Source organism: Pseudorasbora parva, chromosome 6 (genome assembly GCF_024679245.1).
Source record: "Pseudorasbora parva isolate DD20220531a chromosome 6, ASM2467924v1, whole genome shotgun sequence".
NCBI lineage: Eukaryota > Metazoa > Chordata > Actinopteri > Cypriniformes > Gobionidae > Pseudorasbora > Pseudorasbora parva.
In genome coordinates, this window is record NC_090177.1 from 11,496,825 (window position 1) to 11,508,881 (window position 12,057).

A 12,057-nucleotide genomic window follows, 5' to 3' on the forward strand; every position below is an offset into this window, starting at 1 on the left:
CCTTTAAATGACATTTTCACACCAAAATAATAATAAAAAATGTTCCACATAAAGCAAATTAAGCTCATTATAATTTTTTCCCCCGCTTTGTTAATATTTACATGACAATTAAGCACATTTTCCACCCAAATTAATGCCCCCCTCATTAATTAGATTAATAATTTTGCTTTACAGGAATGATTAAGGCCTTGTAATTAAATGCAAAAATTCTGAATGGTGATAGAGTATATTTTTCTTTAAGCAAAATATCATTTTGATTTTGAGGTGAAATAAACACGAGATCCTGAGATTCCCCCTTCAGTGAACAATATTTAATACTACACACATTAAATCCCATTTGAAACATTTATTTATAGGATTTCACTGCAGAATATGAAGTTGCCCAACAGTCTGAAAATGAAACGCTAGATTTAAAACCATGATTAGTTGAATGCTCTAATATTAAGTAGCATTCAAAAATTGAAAGTAGGGGCAGAACCGAAAGTTTTTTAAACAAATGAATCAAATACCCCAACAGGTTTAAATACCCCATCATTAATCTTATACTATCTCTCCTCTTGATGTTTTGCTTCCCTTTCCAAATGTTCTTTGGCTGAGCTCCGATGGGTCAACTGACATTAATGAAGGTTAATCTAAGTTCGGTACAAAACCGCAGCCGCCAACAATCTCAACATCCTCATGCTAAAGAAACGCACGCTCATTCATACCACACGGTTTCTGTACATTTAAACTATTAAAGTGCCTTGATCATTACACAGTGCACGGACCACCCAAAACTGAGCAATATTTGCTCTAGATGCTCAGGGTGTTGAGCGCTGGCACAAGAGTGACGGCTTCAGGTCTGTTCTGATTCTGGTCATGTGACCCTCTGTCCTGTAAAACCTTCTGTCTATGTCTATCCTCTTGACGTTTCTTCTTTTCTAGACGTTGTTGCTCTTTCCTTTGTTTATTAGAGAGCTAGAAAACAAAACAAAAATTGCAATAATGCTTTATTATTTTTATCAGAGAATCTCAACTATTACAAATGTTATCATTCAAAACAGTCTCATTTACCTTGGGTTTATGTGAGATGCTGCCCTCTGTTGGCGATATGATTTCATTACATTCAGCCTGCATTCCTTGATGCGTCCCTGAAGCTGAATCTCTCTGTGATGATTGGTTGTTCAGTTCAGAATCCAGCCATTCACTGTGGCACGTCTGTGATGTGGCATTTGATTGGCATAGATTGTCTGATTGACCTGCAGACACAAAATAGTGATGAGAGCATGTTAAGGGTAAAGAAAAAAGGATTCAAACATTGATTTAAAAACGGACTGACTGTCGGCACAGAGAACGCTCAAGATCAGCTCTTCATCTTCAGAGAGAGCGCGCGAGGGAGAGGCACCTCTCGACTTCTCCTTCTGACCGTCTCCAAAGCGTCTGGAATTATTCAGACTCTATCGAAAGAAAAGATGAGAAAGTCACATGACAAGATCTTAGCCGATCATAACAAAAGTTAGTTGGGGTTGGTATGACTTTGCTAAACAAGGCTGTAATTATTTGATCAAAAAATACATAATACATATTTATACAAATTAAAATAACAACTTTTTTATTTTCATATATGTTAAAATGTAATTTATTCCTGTGATCAAAGCTGAGTTTTCAGCATCATTACTCCAGTCTTCAGTGTCACATGATCCTTCAGAAATCATTCTGATATGATGATTTGCTGCTCAGGAACATTTCTGATTATTATCATTGATGAAAACTGTATATTTTTGTGGAAACCGTGATCTTTTTTTTCAGGATTCTTTGATGAAGGGAAAGTTCAAAATAAAAGGATTTATTTTTAACATTATAAATGTCTTTACTGTCACTTTGATCAAGTAAGTGTGTCCTTGCTGAAGAAAATACATTTTGCTCCAAAACAATCCTGACCTCACACTTTTGAAAGGTAACCACAACAACACTCATGTCCTTGATGGAAAATGTCCATCTTTGGTTCATGTATGTGTCTGATGTTTGTTTAGTTGACAGACCTCTATACGTAGATGTGCCGGACTCTCAGAGTTGTCTCCGATCTTTCGGACACTGTCATAATGGTCTCCATAGCGATATGCGATGTGTAGCTCGCGGCATGACGGCTTATCTGTACCATTGATCTAAATGAAAAAAAAAAAAAAATTTTTTTTAAAAAACACACTTTAGAATGACATTAATAAAATACATTAATGCTCCATCACCTCCCACAATGGAGCGTTCAGCTGATGAATAACAACTTTCAACTGTTGGCTGCGAGCGAAGGCCACGATGGCGTCATTCCCGGCAAACATGCCCTGCTGTGAGAGGTTCGACACTGAAAAAGAAAACAAATTAGAAAAAAAGGAGATCTATTATATATATATATATATATATATATATATATATATATATATATATATATATATATATATATATATATATATATATATATATATATAATGTATTTATATTATACATACATACATACATATACAGTGGGTACGGAAAGTATTCAGACCCCCTTACATTTTCCACTCTATTATATTGCAGGCATTTGCTAAAATCATTAGTATTAATTCATTTTTTCCCCTCTTTAATGTACACACACAGCATTGACAGAAAAACACAGAATTGTTGACATTTTTGCAGATTTGTTAAAAAATAAAAACGGAAATATCACATGGTCCTAAGTATTCAGACCCTTTGCTGTGACACTCATATATTTAACTCAGGTGCTGTCCATTTCTTCTGATCATCCTCGAGATGGTTCTACACCTTCATTTGAGTCCAGCTGTGTTTGATTATACTGATGACTTGATTAGGAAAGCCACACACCTGTCTATATAAGACCTTACAGCTCACAGTGGATGTCAGAACAAATGAGAATCATGAAGTCAAAGGAACTGCCTGAAGAGCTCAGAGACAGAATTTTGGTAAGGCACAGATTTGGCCACGGTTACAAAAACATTTCTGCTGTGCTTAAGGTTCCTAAGAGCATAGTGGGGACGACCAGAACCCTTCTTAGAGCTGGCCGTCCGGACAAACTGAGCAATGGTAGGAGAAGAACCTTGGCGAGAGAGGTAAAGAAGAACCCAAAGATCACTGTGGCTGAGCTCCAGAGATGCTTTCGGGAGATGGGCGAAAGTTGTAGAAAGTCAACCATCACTGCAGCCCTCCACCAGTCGTTATTTTTGTGCACAAAAAGTATTCATAAAAGGCTGAACCACATGGCCTATTTTAACGATGTCTTTACTTCTTTCTGCACCTTGAAAGTGGTAATTACATTGCTGTCTATGGAGTGAGAGAAATCTCTAAAATTTCATTAAAAATATCTTAATTAATACAAGTAATTAATACAAATTAAAAAATTTGGGTTAGGGTAGTGTTTATTAATATTTCTTGAGATTTTATTTTGATATTTTCCATTTTAGTTTAATTTTATTAATTTAACCATTTCATTTTGTCAGACTTATTTGATTTAATTAGTTCTAAATTTAAAAGAATAGCATCACAACTATAATGATAACGGAACGATATCAGAACTACATCATTGGAATCCCTTTCAGAATGATTTGTTTATCCAGGTGATGAACATTGCCAGACAGAATCCATCCTGATTTATGAAGAGCTTAAACATTTAAAGCCGCAGACGACAAAACTACATTGTTCGCTTAAAATAACCCACGATATTGTGCGTTGACACTAATATAGTTAGCCCTTCTAGCCTGAATGGGCCTTAAGTTTGTATTTTTATAAGTTATATTTATTTTCAACTTAAACTCAAAATTAGAAATGACATGAAGTCATTTATAAGGTTTATGTGAGTTGCAACTCAATCTGATTTTAAGCAGAAGTTTCATTTTATTTTAGACTAGTTTATTTTGACCAGAAGAGGATTTATGGCAACACACACACTTTAGAGACTTCTCTTACAATGCTGTGCGAACGGCACTTCATCTTCAAGGAAGGGCTCAAAGTCCTGCCTGTGGGTCGTCATGTACTGTACCGTCTCCTGCCGCAGATGCAGGTGACCCCGCGAATGTCCCTCCAGCTGATCTCCAAGAGCTCGGAACAAACAGTTACTGTGGGACAACATGAGAAACAGAAGCTTGACTGCTTAAAGAGCCGTACATGGTCATCAAAATCCTCCTGTGACAGAAGCCCTCACATACCCGTCTCCAGGCACCTCTCGGAGTTTGAGACCCAGAGCCTGAAGCTGGTTGGAAAAGCTGACGAACTCCTCTGCATCTTCCCCTCCTGGAGGCCTGTTCTTTTTGTCTTTGGCCAAAGCCCGACGGGCCGCCCGCTCGTCTCTCTTCCTCTCTAATTCATACTTCCTGTTTCCCTTTATGGGCTTCCCTGACTGTTTCCTTGACATGATGAAGCGCCGTATTACACTCAGTATTGATGCAGCCGTTTATCTGTCACACATGCAAGACCTAAAAAGATACATTATAAAATTCACAACATCACAAATTCAGCATGACAAGTGTTGTCAAATGGATTAATCACATCTAACATACATGTTTGTAAATGCATAATATAAATATGTGTGACACACACACCTTTTATATTAGAAGCAATGAATCGATCAACACTAATTTAAATATATAATAATAAAAATCATAATATTATAACATATTAATATTGTAATATTATTGCTGTTTACTGATAACAAATGAGTACAGATTTAAAACTGGTAATTAACATTATGCTTAATGTCTACTGTTATTCACCATTACAAAAATGTACCATGGTAAATTTAGCATTATTATTATTTCTTCAGATATCATTGTAAATTAATAATAAATGAATATAGGATAACATTCAAACCGTTTTAAAAACTCTTTTTTTTTCTGTGAGCGGTGCCAATAGATAACATTAAGTATATAACAAATATTATTAATATTATATTATTACCATTACATTTTGTTTGTTTGAGGCTATATTTCATTTTTTCATTCTTTTCTAATAATACACCAGTACAGATTAAATACTAATACATAACAGTAAGCATAAGTTGTTCACCCTAACAAAAATTGACCATGGTAAACATGGTTTCTGTCAGAACATCATAAGACCTGGAAGGACTGTAAAATCACAATGAATGATTGTGAACAATATACTGTAAAATCACTGTAAATTAATATCTCATCCTTTACTTTTTAATGACAGTCCTGGCAACTTTACACAGTAACTAAGTAATAGTAATTTGCTTATTTGATTCATTTTTTTAAATCCAACATTTAAAAAAAGACAGACAGACAGACAGACAGACAGATAGATAGATAGATAGATAGATAGATAGATAGATAGATAGATAGATAGATATGATGGAATATTCTTTTTTCTCACGGTAAGTTAATGTCATTAACAGTGGATATGTGTTGTGTTGTGCTAATGGTTTTACTCTCCTAAACAGAGTAGCAAACGCAACTAATCATGTTTGCAGATGTGACATGTTTGTTTGCTGTCTGTGTATGCGAATTACTTAAAATTATATAATTAATCCAACAAAAACAAGTTCAGAGTCATGTACTGAAAATATCAGAGCGAGACCGATAAGAGAACAGCAGCGCTATGTGTCAAAAATGTCGCGTAATAACCCGTTTCTCTCAGATTTGGCAGTGTTTAAACGACAGAATAAGGATGTTTGTTGAAGAGAAAAGACAGTAAAAGCGTCTTTCAACTGTACTTACATTATTTGCTGACAGGCACGATCACAGCACGACAAATTGACTACTAACTCTGGTAAATCTCACTCTGAGTCCTGGGTTTGTTTACTTCCTGAAGGAAACGGGCCTCAGTTCCGGTTCCGGCTTCGCTTTCAAAATAAAGCCGCGGCAAGTCATTAAAAATACACGTTTTAAATTAGATTATTTATCTTAAAATTTACAAATACATTTAGTAAATATGGTTAATATTTTTGATGGTGTTTTTGAGTATATTTTTTGTGTGAAAAAAAGAGTTCTTGGATCCAGAATCATAGTTTAGCTAGCTATAACGGGAAATATTCCTTAATGAGATTTTCCTTCTTAGACATATGCAAACATATGTAATAATTAATTAATTAATTAATTCCACAAAAGCACAATTGAGAAAAGACTCCTAGGGCCCCATTTTAACAATCTGAGCGCATGCTATAAGGAGTGTACAAATACATTTTTGCTATAGGTTACTATAGTTTAACGACTTTAAAAAATGGTCGGTGCTGTAGAGGCATGGTCCAAAAGGGTTGTACCTAGTCTCTTAATGAGTCATGGGTGTGTTTTGGGCTTGATGTGCAATCAATCAATCAGAGTCTCATCTCCCATTCAACTGCTTCTCCAGAGAGGAATCTTTTTATTTTTAATATCAAAAATATCAGTTTGTGTGCTGCTGCGTGTGTTCCCTGTGTGTGTAATAGCCAGAGTGTACACACGTTGTGCACCCGCCTATAGGATTACTAACACGCCCTCTAAACAACACAAAAAATACTGCACTATTGACTTTAAACCAGGTTTTTTTTGGTCAATGGCTGAGTTGAGAGTGCATTTGCTATTTAAACAACGTGGCACAGGATGTGAAAAGGATAACTGGGTTAGGATGAAACTAGCAAAAACATTTGAGTCGCGCCTGGCGTCGCAATGCACCGGCTTGGTGTATGATAGGGCCAATGATATGACATTAACAACAAAATGCATCAAAATATCATCTTACAGTACAACAGAGTGATGCAGAGATTGAGCAAATATGAATTTATTTTATGGCAGTAAAAGATAGCACACTCTTCACATGACTTTTATACATCCTTTATAAATAGTTATCATCTAATAAAAAAATCATTACACCATCTAGACATACATACGTAACAGTCATAAACTATCAAATCATATCCCTCTCCGTGCTGCTCTGCAGCGCTCAGTACAATAACTGGGTCCATACGGTTCCTCAGGACGGCTCAGTGCACAAGCAGAATTTTTGGCTCAACTTTCGCCATGTAGCAGGGTTACGAGCATTATGAAGCATGAGCTCTGAAACTCATCCGCCTCTGTCTGGTCGATGGCTGTTCCTTAGCCTTGGCCTCCATCGCGGCATCCATTTCCTCATCTTCAGGGATGATGGTTTGTGGCTCTTGGACCTGCTCTTTTTCTGTTATGAGCTCCTGCACTTTAAGCATCTCAAAATCAGGCTCTTCATGGTCAGGGAAGAGGGAAGCGGCAACCTGCACCACGCCGCTCACCATTCCCAGGATGGCGAACGTGCCGCCCACTAGGTAAACCTTCAGGCAGCCCTTGGAGGGACCGGACCTCAGCATCTCCTTAGCAAAAGGGATGATCTCATGCATGTCCATTTCAGTTGTGTTACGTCTGTGAAAGGAAACAAGAGCATCAAAGGTCATTATATGAAAATATGACAAAATGAACAGAATTACATTAACAAAACTGCCGGTATGAATTCTTATCTTAAAAATCAACATTGCATGCCGTTTGCAAAAAATCTCAGGATGTTAAACTTTAATACGTTTTCAAATTGTGCTTAATAAGCTCAGAAATATGCATTAAAGATTGAAAATTCTGATCCTCATGTTGTTCCAAACCTGTATGAGTTTCTTCTGAACACAAAAGATGATATTTTGAAGAATGTTGGTAACCAAACAGGTGATGGACCCCATTGATATGATTATTCCATAATAACCCCCTTCCATAGTATTTCCCCCAATAGATGTCAATGATGTCCTGTTTTCCAACATTTTTCAAAATATCTTCCTTTGTGGAACAAAAGAACAGGAGAAATTCATACCGGTTTGGAATATCTTGGGGGTGTGTAAAGGATGACAGAATTTTATTTTTTGGGGTGAACTGTCCCTTTAAGAAAGTAAACCTCAAGGGAAGCAACGTTTATTTTTAGGCCCGAAAGCAACATTTAAGTTTTGCATATTGAATATAAATTTACAGTAATAATTGTATTTAATTAACAGAAAAAGAATATACCAAATTATTGAAATAATGTTTCCTTTATTTATGTAAGCTACTGCACTGTAAAAAAACACTTTTGTTGAATCAACTTAAATAATGAATGTGGTTCAGATAACATAATATTTTGAGTTTCTATTTAGTAAATCAATCTTCTTCTATGTATTAACTCAAAAATAATATTTCAACAAACTCAAAATTAAGTATAATTACTTTTTAAGTTAAACCAACAATATTTTTTTACGAAACCACCTTAAAACAAATGATAAAGACTAAGCAATATTATAAAATGAAAATTCATCACAAGTAGATTTACTGATTTATAAATATCAAAATAAAGAAGGTTCAAGGCATCATAAACATAAATGAAAAACCATCAAATGTGAGCTTGCTCTTTTTCACTACTGACAACTGTACAACACTAGGCCGATTTTACTATAAAAGGAAATTAAATGTCCTATTAGATCTACAGATTCTCAACTTATAAAGTACAAGCTTAAAAAATAAATAAAAACAAATACTCACTTGCAAAATGTAGAAGAACACGCTCAGGTGATAACTCTTTATCCTCAGAGTCTCAGTGTGTGCCTCAGATGCCGATGCTCTGCCTATTTAAGGCCAGTGGTCAAAGGGTGACGCTCACACGACATGAATATTCATGAGGCTGGAAAAGGAGACTCAACTTTTGTCAAAGTTGCTTCATGTGAGCGATGAGTGACTCCGGGTCAGCCAAGGTCCACACAGACAGTGGAGGCGAGCGTCCACGTGAAAACGCCATCAAAACGCAGTGTACGTGAGGAGTGTGTGTTTTTTGAAGAGGGATTTACTAGTACAGAGGACTTGATGATCAAGCTGTGATAGTTAATACTAAATCTACACAGATTCACACAAAATACAGTTAAAACAGTAATATTAAGAAATATTAATTTAAAAGAAAATTCCAACATCATTACTCTAGTCTTCAGTGTCACATGATCCTTCAGAAATCGTTAATATGCTGCCCATGAAAGATTTTTAACTATTATCATTGTTGTAAATAGTTTTTGCTGATCAACATTTTTGGGGGGAACTGGGGTGTCACAATATATCGTAATACAAAATTGCAACATGTATCGTGTGATAGTGACAATATGTATTATTTTATGTATGTTTTAGTGTCAGTACTACATTAAACTACTATATTATATATATAGGTATAATAATGCAATAGGGGAATTTTCGCGCGTGCTGATAATGCCAAATGTCTTTTTGTCCGGTTACCAGCATCAGGTCCGAGCCTAATCATTTCCACACCTAATGTAATACCAAATTTAGCATTTGAATCAACAGTACATTTTGCTAACCTTTTACCATATGTCTGGCAGTATCGCAATAATATCGCACCGTATCGTGATTTGTATTGAATTATTCAGAAGATTAGGGTAAGATTTTAAAAAAAAGTATTTTTAAATTAATACTTTCATTCAGCAAGCATGCATTAAATTGATCAAAATTGGCTGTAAAGATAATTTATATTAAAATACATGAGGTGTCAGAAAATTAATGGTAAGGCAAATTCCTACTGTAGTTTTTAGACAGGAAATTAGATTAGGATAAGAGACGCCACATCATTGCTGTAGCTGTAATGACCTTTCCTCCACTGCCTTCTGTTCATGCTCTTACATTAACAGATGAATAGAGAACCAATAATAATAATAATAATAATAATAATAATAATAATAATAATAATAATAATAATAATAATAATAGATTTTATATATAATGCACTTTTCATTCCGATGAATCTCAAAGTGCTAATAATATAAAGTGAGTTTATTGTAAACTAAAGCAGTGGTTCTTAAATGCTTCACAAGTAAACAAAAATTTATTTCAAATAATTTTTTTTAAATGTTTTAAAAATACCATAATAATAAATTTACATAAAATTATATTTATATACATATATTTTAATTTGTTTTAATCTTTTTATTTCTATATTCTCTGTATTTTTAAAAAATTAACATTAAGGCTTTGCAATGGTATAATACTGTATAATGAAGTTTAAAGGGGAATTGCTTAAATGTTTTTAAGCAGTTATGAGCTTTTTGTGCCATAGTATCCAAATGTATCCATAGTTCAAAAGCAAAATCAAAACACAATATGCTATTTATGGCAATAATCATTTATGCTACGCTGCTGATCTTTCATCATACTCATCTTCATATATTTCATCTTCTTCAATAACAGGTTATAAACATTGCACAAGTCAATGATTTTGCATTAAGATGGCGTTTGTAAACAGCAAACATGCTGACCTTTCACTTTCAGTAACATCCCATTCCCAACCCGAGCACATCCTTAAAATGGAGTAAGAATCATCAGTGCTGTCTCTCGGGAGCCTGCTTGCATGAGGTGAGAAGGCAGATGAATGTTGGGTAATGGACTCACTGTAGACATGCTGCCGCATCAGAAACTCTTGACCTGTTTGGCTCGGATGTGTGTCATGCTCTCTTCCCTAGATGCACAGACAGTGTTGGGAAACCACGTTCAACACACACAGCTCGTGCTGGAGCGGCAGACGTGACACTGTACACAGGAGGAAACTCGTTTCTGTCCTGACAACTCCTGCAGAGTTTGGCATGGTAATAGATATGACAATTTAGCTGTGTCTCTGGAGGTTATATATGATGCATACGTCATCAAGGATGTCTTATTTAACCATAACTAAAGTAACCATAATAAATATGACTGATATTCCGTGTGAGGTGTAAAATACTGTAATTACTTTGTTATTTTGCAATCGAATAGTTTATTTTCTTAACTGAGGCCACCTCGAAGATATATGCAGCCTTCAAATCCGGCCTTGTTATTTCTGCTGCTGCTGCTTTTATTTCTGCTACTGTTATAACAGCAGTAACATTGAACATTGTTAATATGCTACTTAATGTCAACATAGAAAAAAAAAGGAAAAAAAAAGAATGAAAAAAAATAAAAATAAAATAATATATATATATATATATATATATATATATATATATATATATATATATATATATATATATATATATATATATATATATATATATATATATACACACACACACACAGTGGAGATCAAAATCAGAGAACAATTTAGAAACGTTAGATTTTTTTCAGAAATATTGTTGATATTCATTGCTTGAAGTCTGAAGGAAGATTAGCTGTGGGTATACCATTGTTCTGCTAGCATGTTTTACAAAATACCAAGGTACTTCAACAAAAACCTTTATTTTGTCAAAAACACAGTGATCAAAATTAGAGAACAATAACCAATGCAGCACAAAAAAACCTTACAACTAAAATGTGATGCTTACAGCAGTCAAAAAATAGTAGTAGGTATAGAGGCCTTTGCTTTGAATGAGCTCAGCACATCTGCGGCCACAGGAGTGGGTAGTGGGTTTCTTAGCCATAACTTTATCGCCAATGATTTTACATACATTTTCAACAGGGTTTAGATCAGACTCTGGGCTGGCCATTTCATTATTTCAATGTTGTCACGTTCAAGGAACTGCTTTATCCGTTTGCAGTGTGATAGGAGGCATTGTCTTGCATAAAAATTGCGGGCTGATTGGGCGATGCTCGCAGTGTTCTCTAATTCTGACCAGCGTTATTTTTCAATTGTCTTATTTAAGTTGTATATACTGTACTTGAGAATATATTTAACTTGTGAAATATGCATAAAAAACTGCCCTTCTGCTCCCGTCAGGATAATTTCAAAAAGGACTAAGCAGTGACCTTGAAATTTAGGAAATTGATATATATATATATATATATATATAACAATACGAGGAATTATACAAAATGCTTTTTGTTATTTGTTATTTTAATGTTATTTTTTATTTGTAACTCTCCTGAATATTATGATTTACATAAAAGTTGTTCACATATTGCTGAATTTATAAAAAATTACCCCGTTCAAAAGTTTAGATCCCCTTGATTCTTAAAGGGTTAGTTCACCAAAAAAAAAAAATGTCATTAATGACTCACCCTAATGTCGTTCCACACCCGTAAGACCTCCGTTCATCTTCAGAACACAGTTTAAGATATTTTATATTCAGTCCGACAGCGTATCCAAGTGTAT

General features: G+C 34.7%; 2 protein-coding genes across 3 annotated transcripts; both read right to left on the bottom strand.

Annotated features, from left to right (window-relative positions):
• Positions 1-331: 331 nt before the first annotated feature.
• otud3 (OTU deubiquitinase 3) lies at positions 332-10,376 on the bottom strand. Of its 2 annotated transcripts, none has more exons than XM_067445615.1 (8): positions 10,253-10,376; positions 4,176-4,442; positions 3,937-4,085; positions 2,226-2,338; positions 2,022-2,144; positions 1,319-1,436; positions 1,054-1,238; positions 332-957 (listed from the first exon to the last, which is right to left on the bottom strand). In XM_067445615.1, exons 2-8 carry the CDS (start codon positions 4,379-4,381, stop codon positions 793-795), a joined length of 1,059 nt encoding a protein of 352 aa, XP_067301716.1. In that variant the 5' UTR covers positions 4,382-4,442; positions 10,253-10,376; the 3' UTR covers positions 332-792. The 2 variants fall into 2 exon arrangements, with proteins under 2 accessions (XP_067301716.1, XP_067301715.1); XM_067445614.1 differs by lacking the exon at positions 10,253-10,376 and adding an exon at positions 5,703-5,822.
• On the bottom strand, positions 6,726-8,766 carry g0s2 (G0/G1 switch 2). Its single transcript, XM_067445616.1, has 2 exons — positions 8,484-8,766; positions 6,726-7,352 (listed from the first exon to the last, which is right to left on the bottom strand). The coding sequence occupies exon 2, from the start codon at positions 7,334-7,336 to the stop codon at positions 7,001-7,003; it is 336 nt and encodes a 111-aa protein (XP_067301717.1). The 5' UTR covers positions 7,337-7,352; positions 8,484-8,766; the 3' UTR covers positions 6,726-7,000.
• Positions 10,377-12,057: the final 1,681 nt, after the last annotated feature.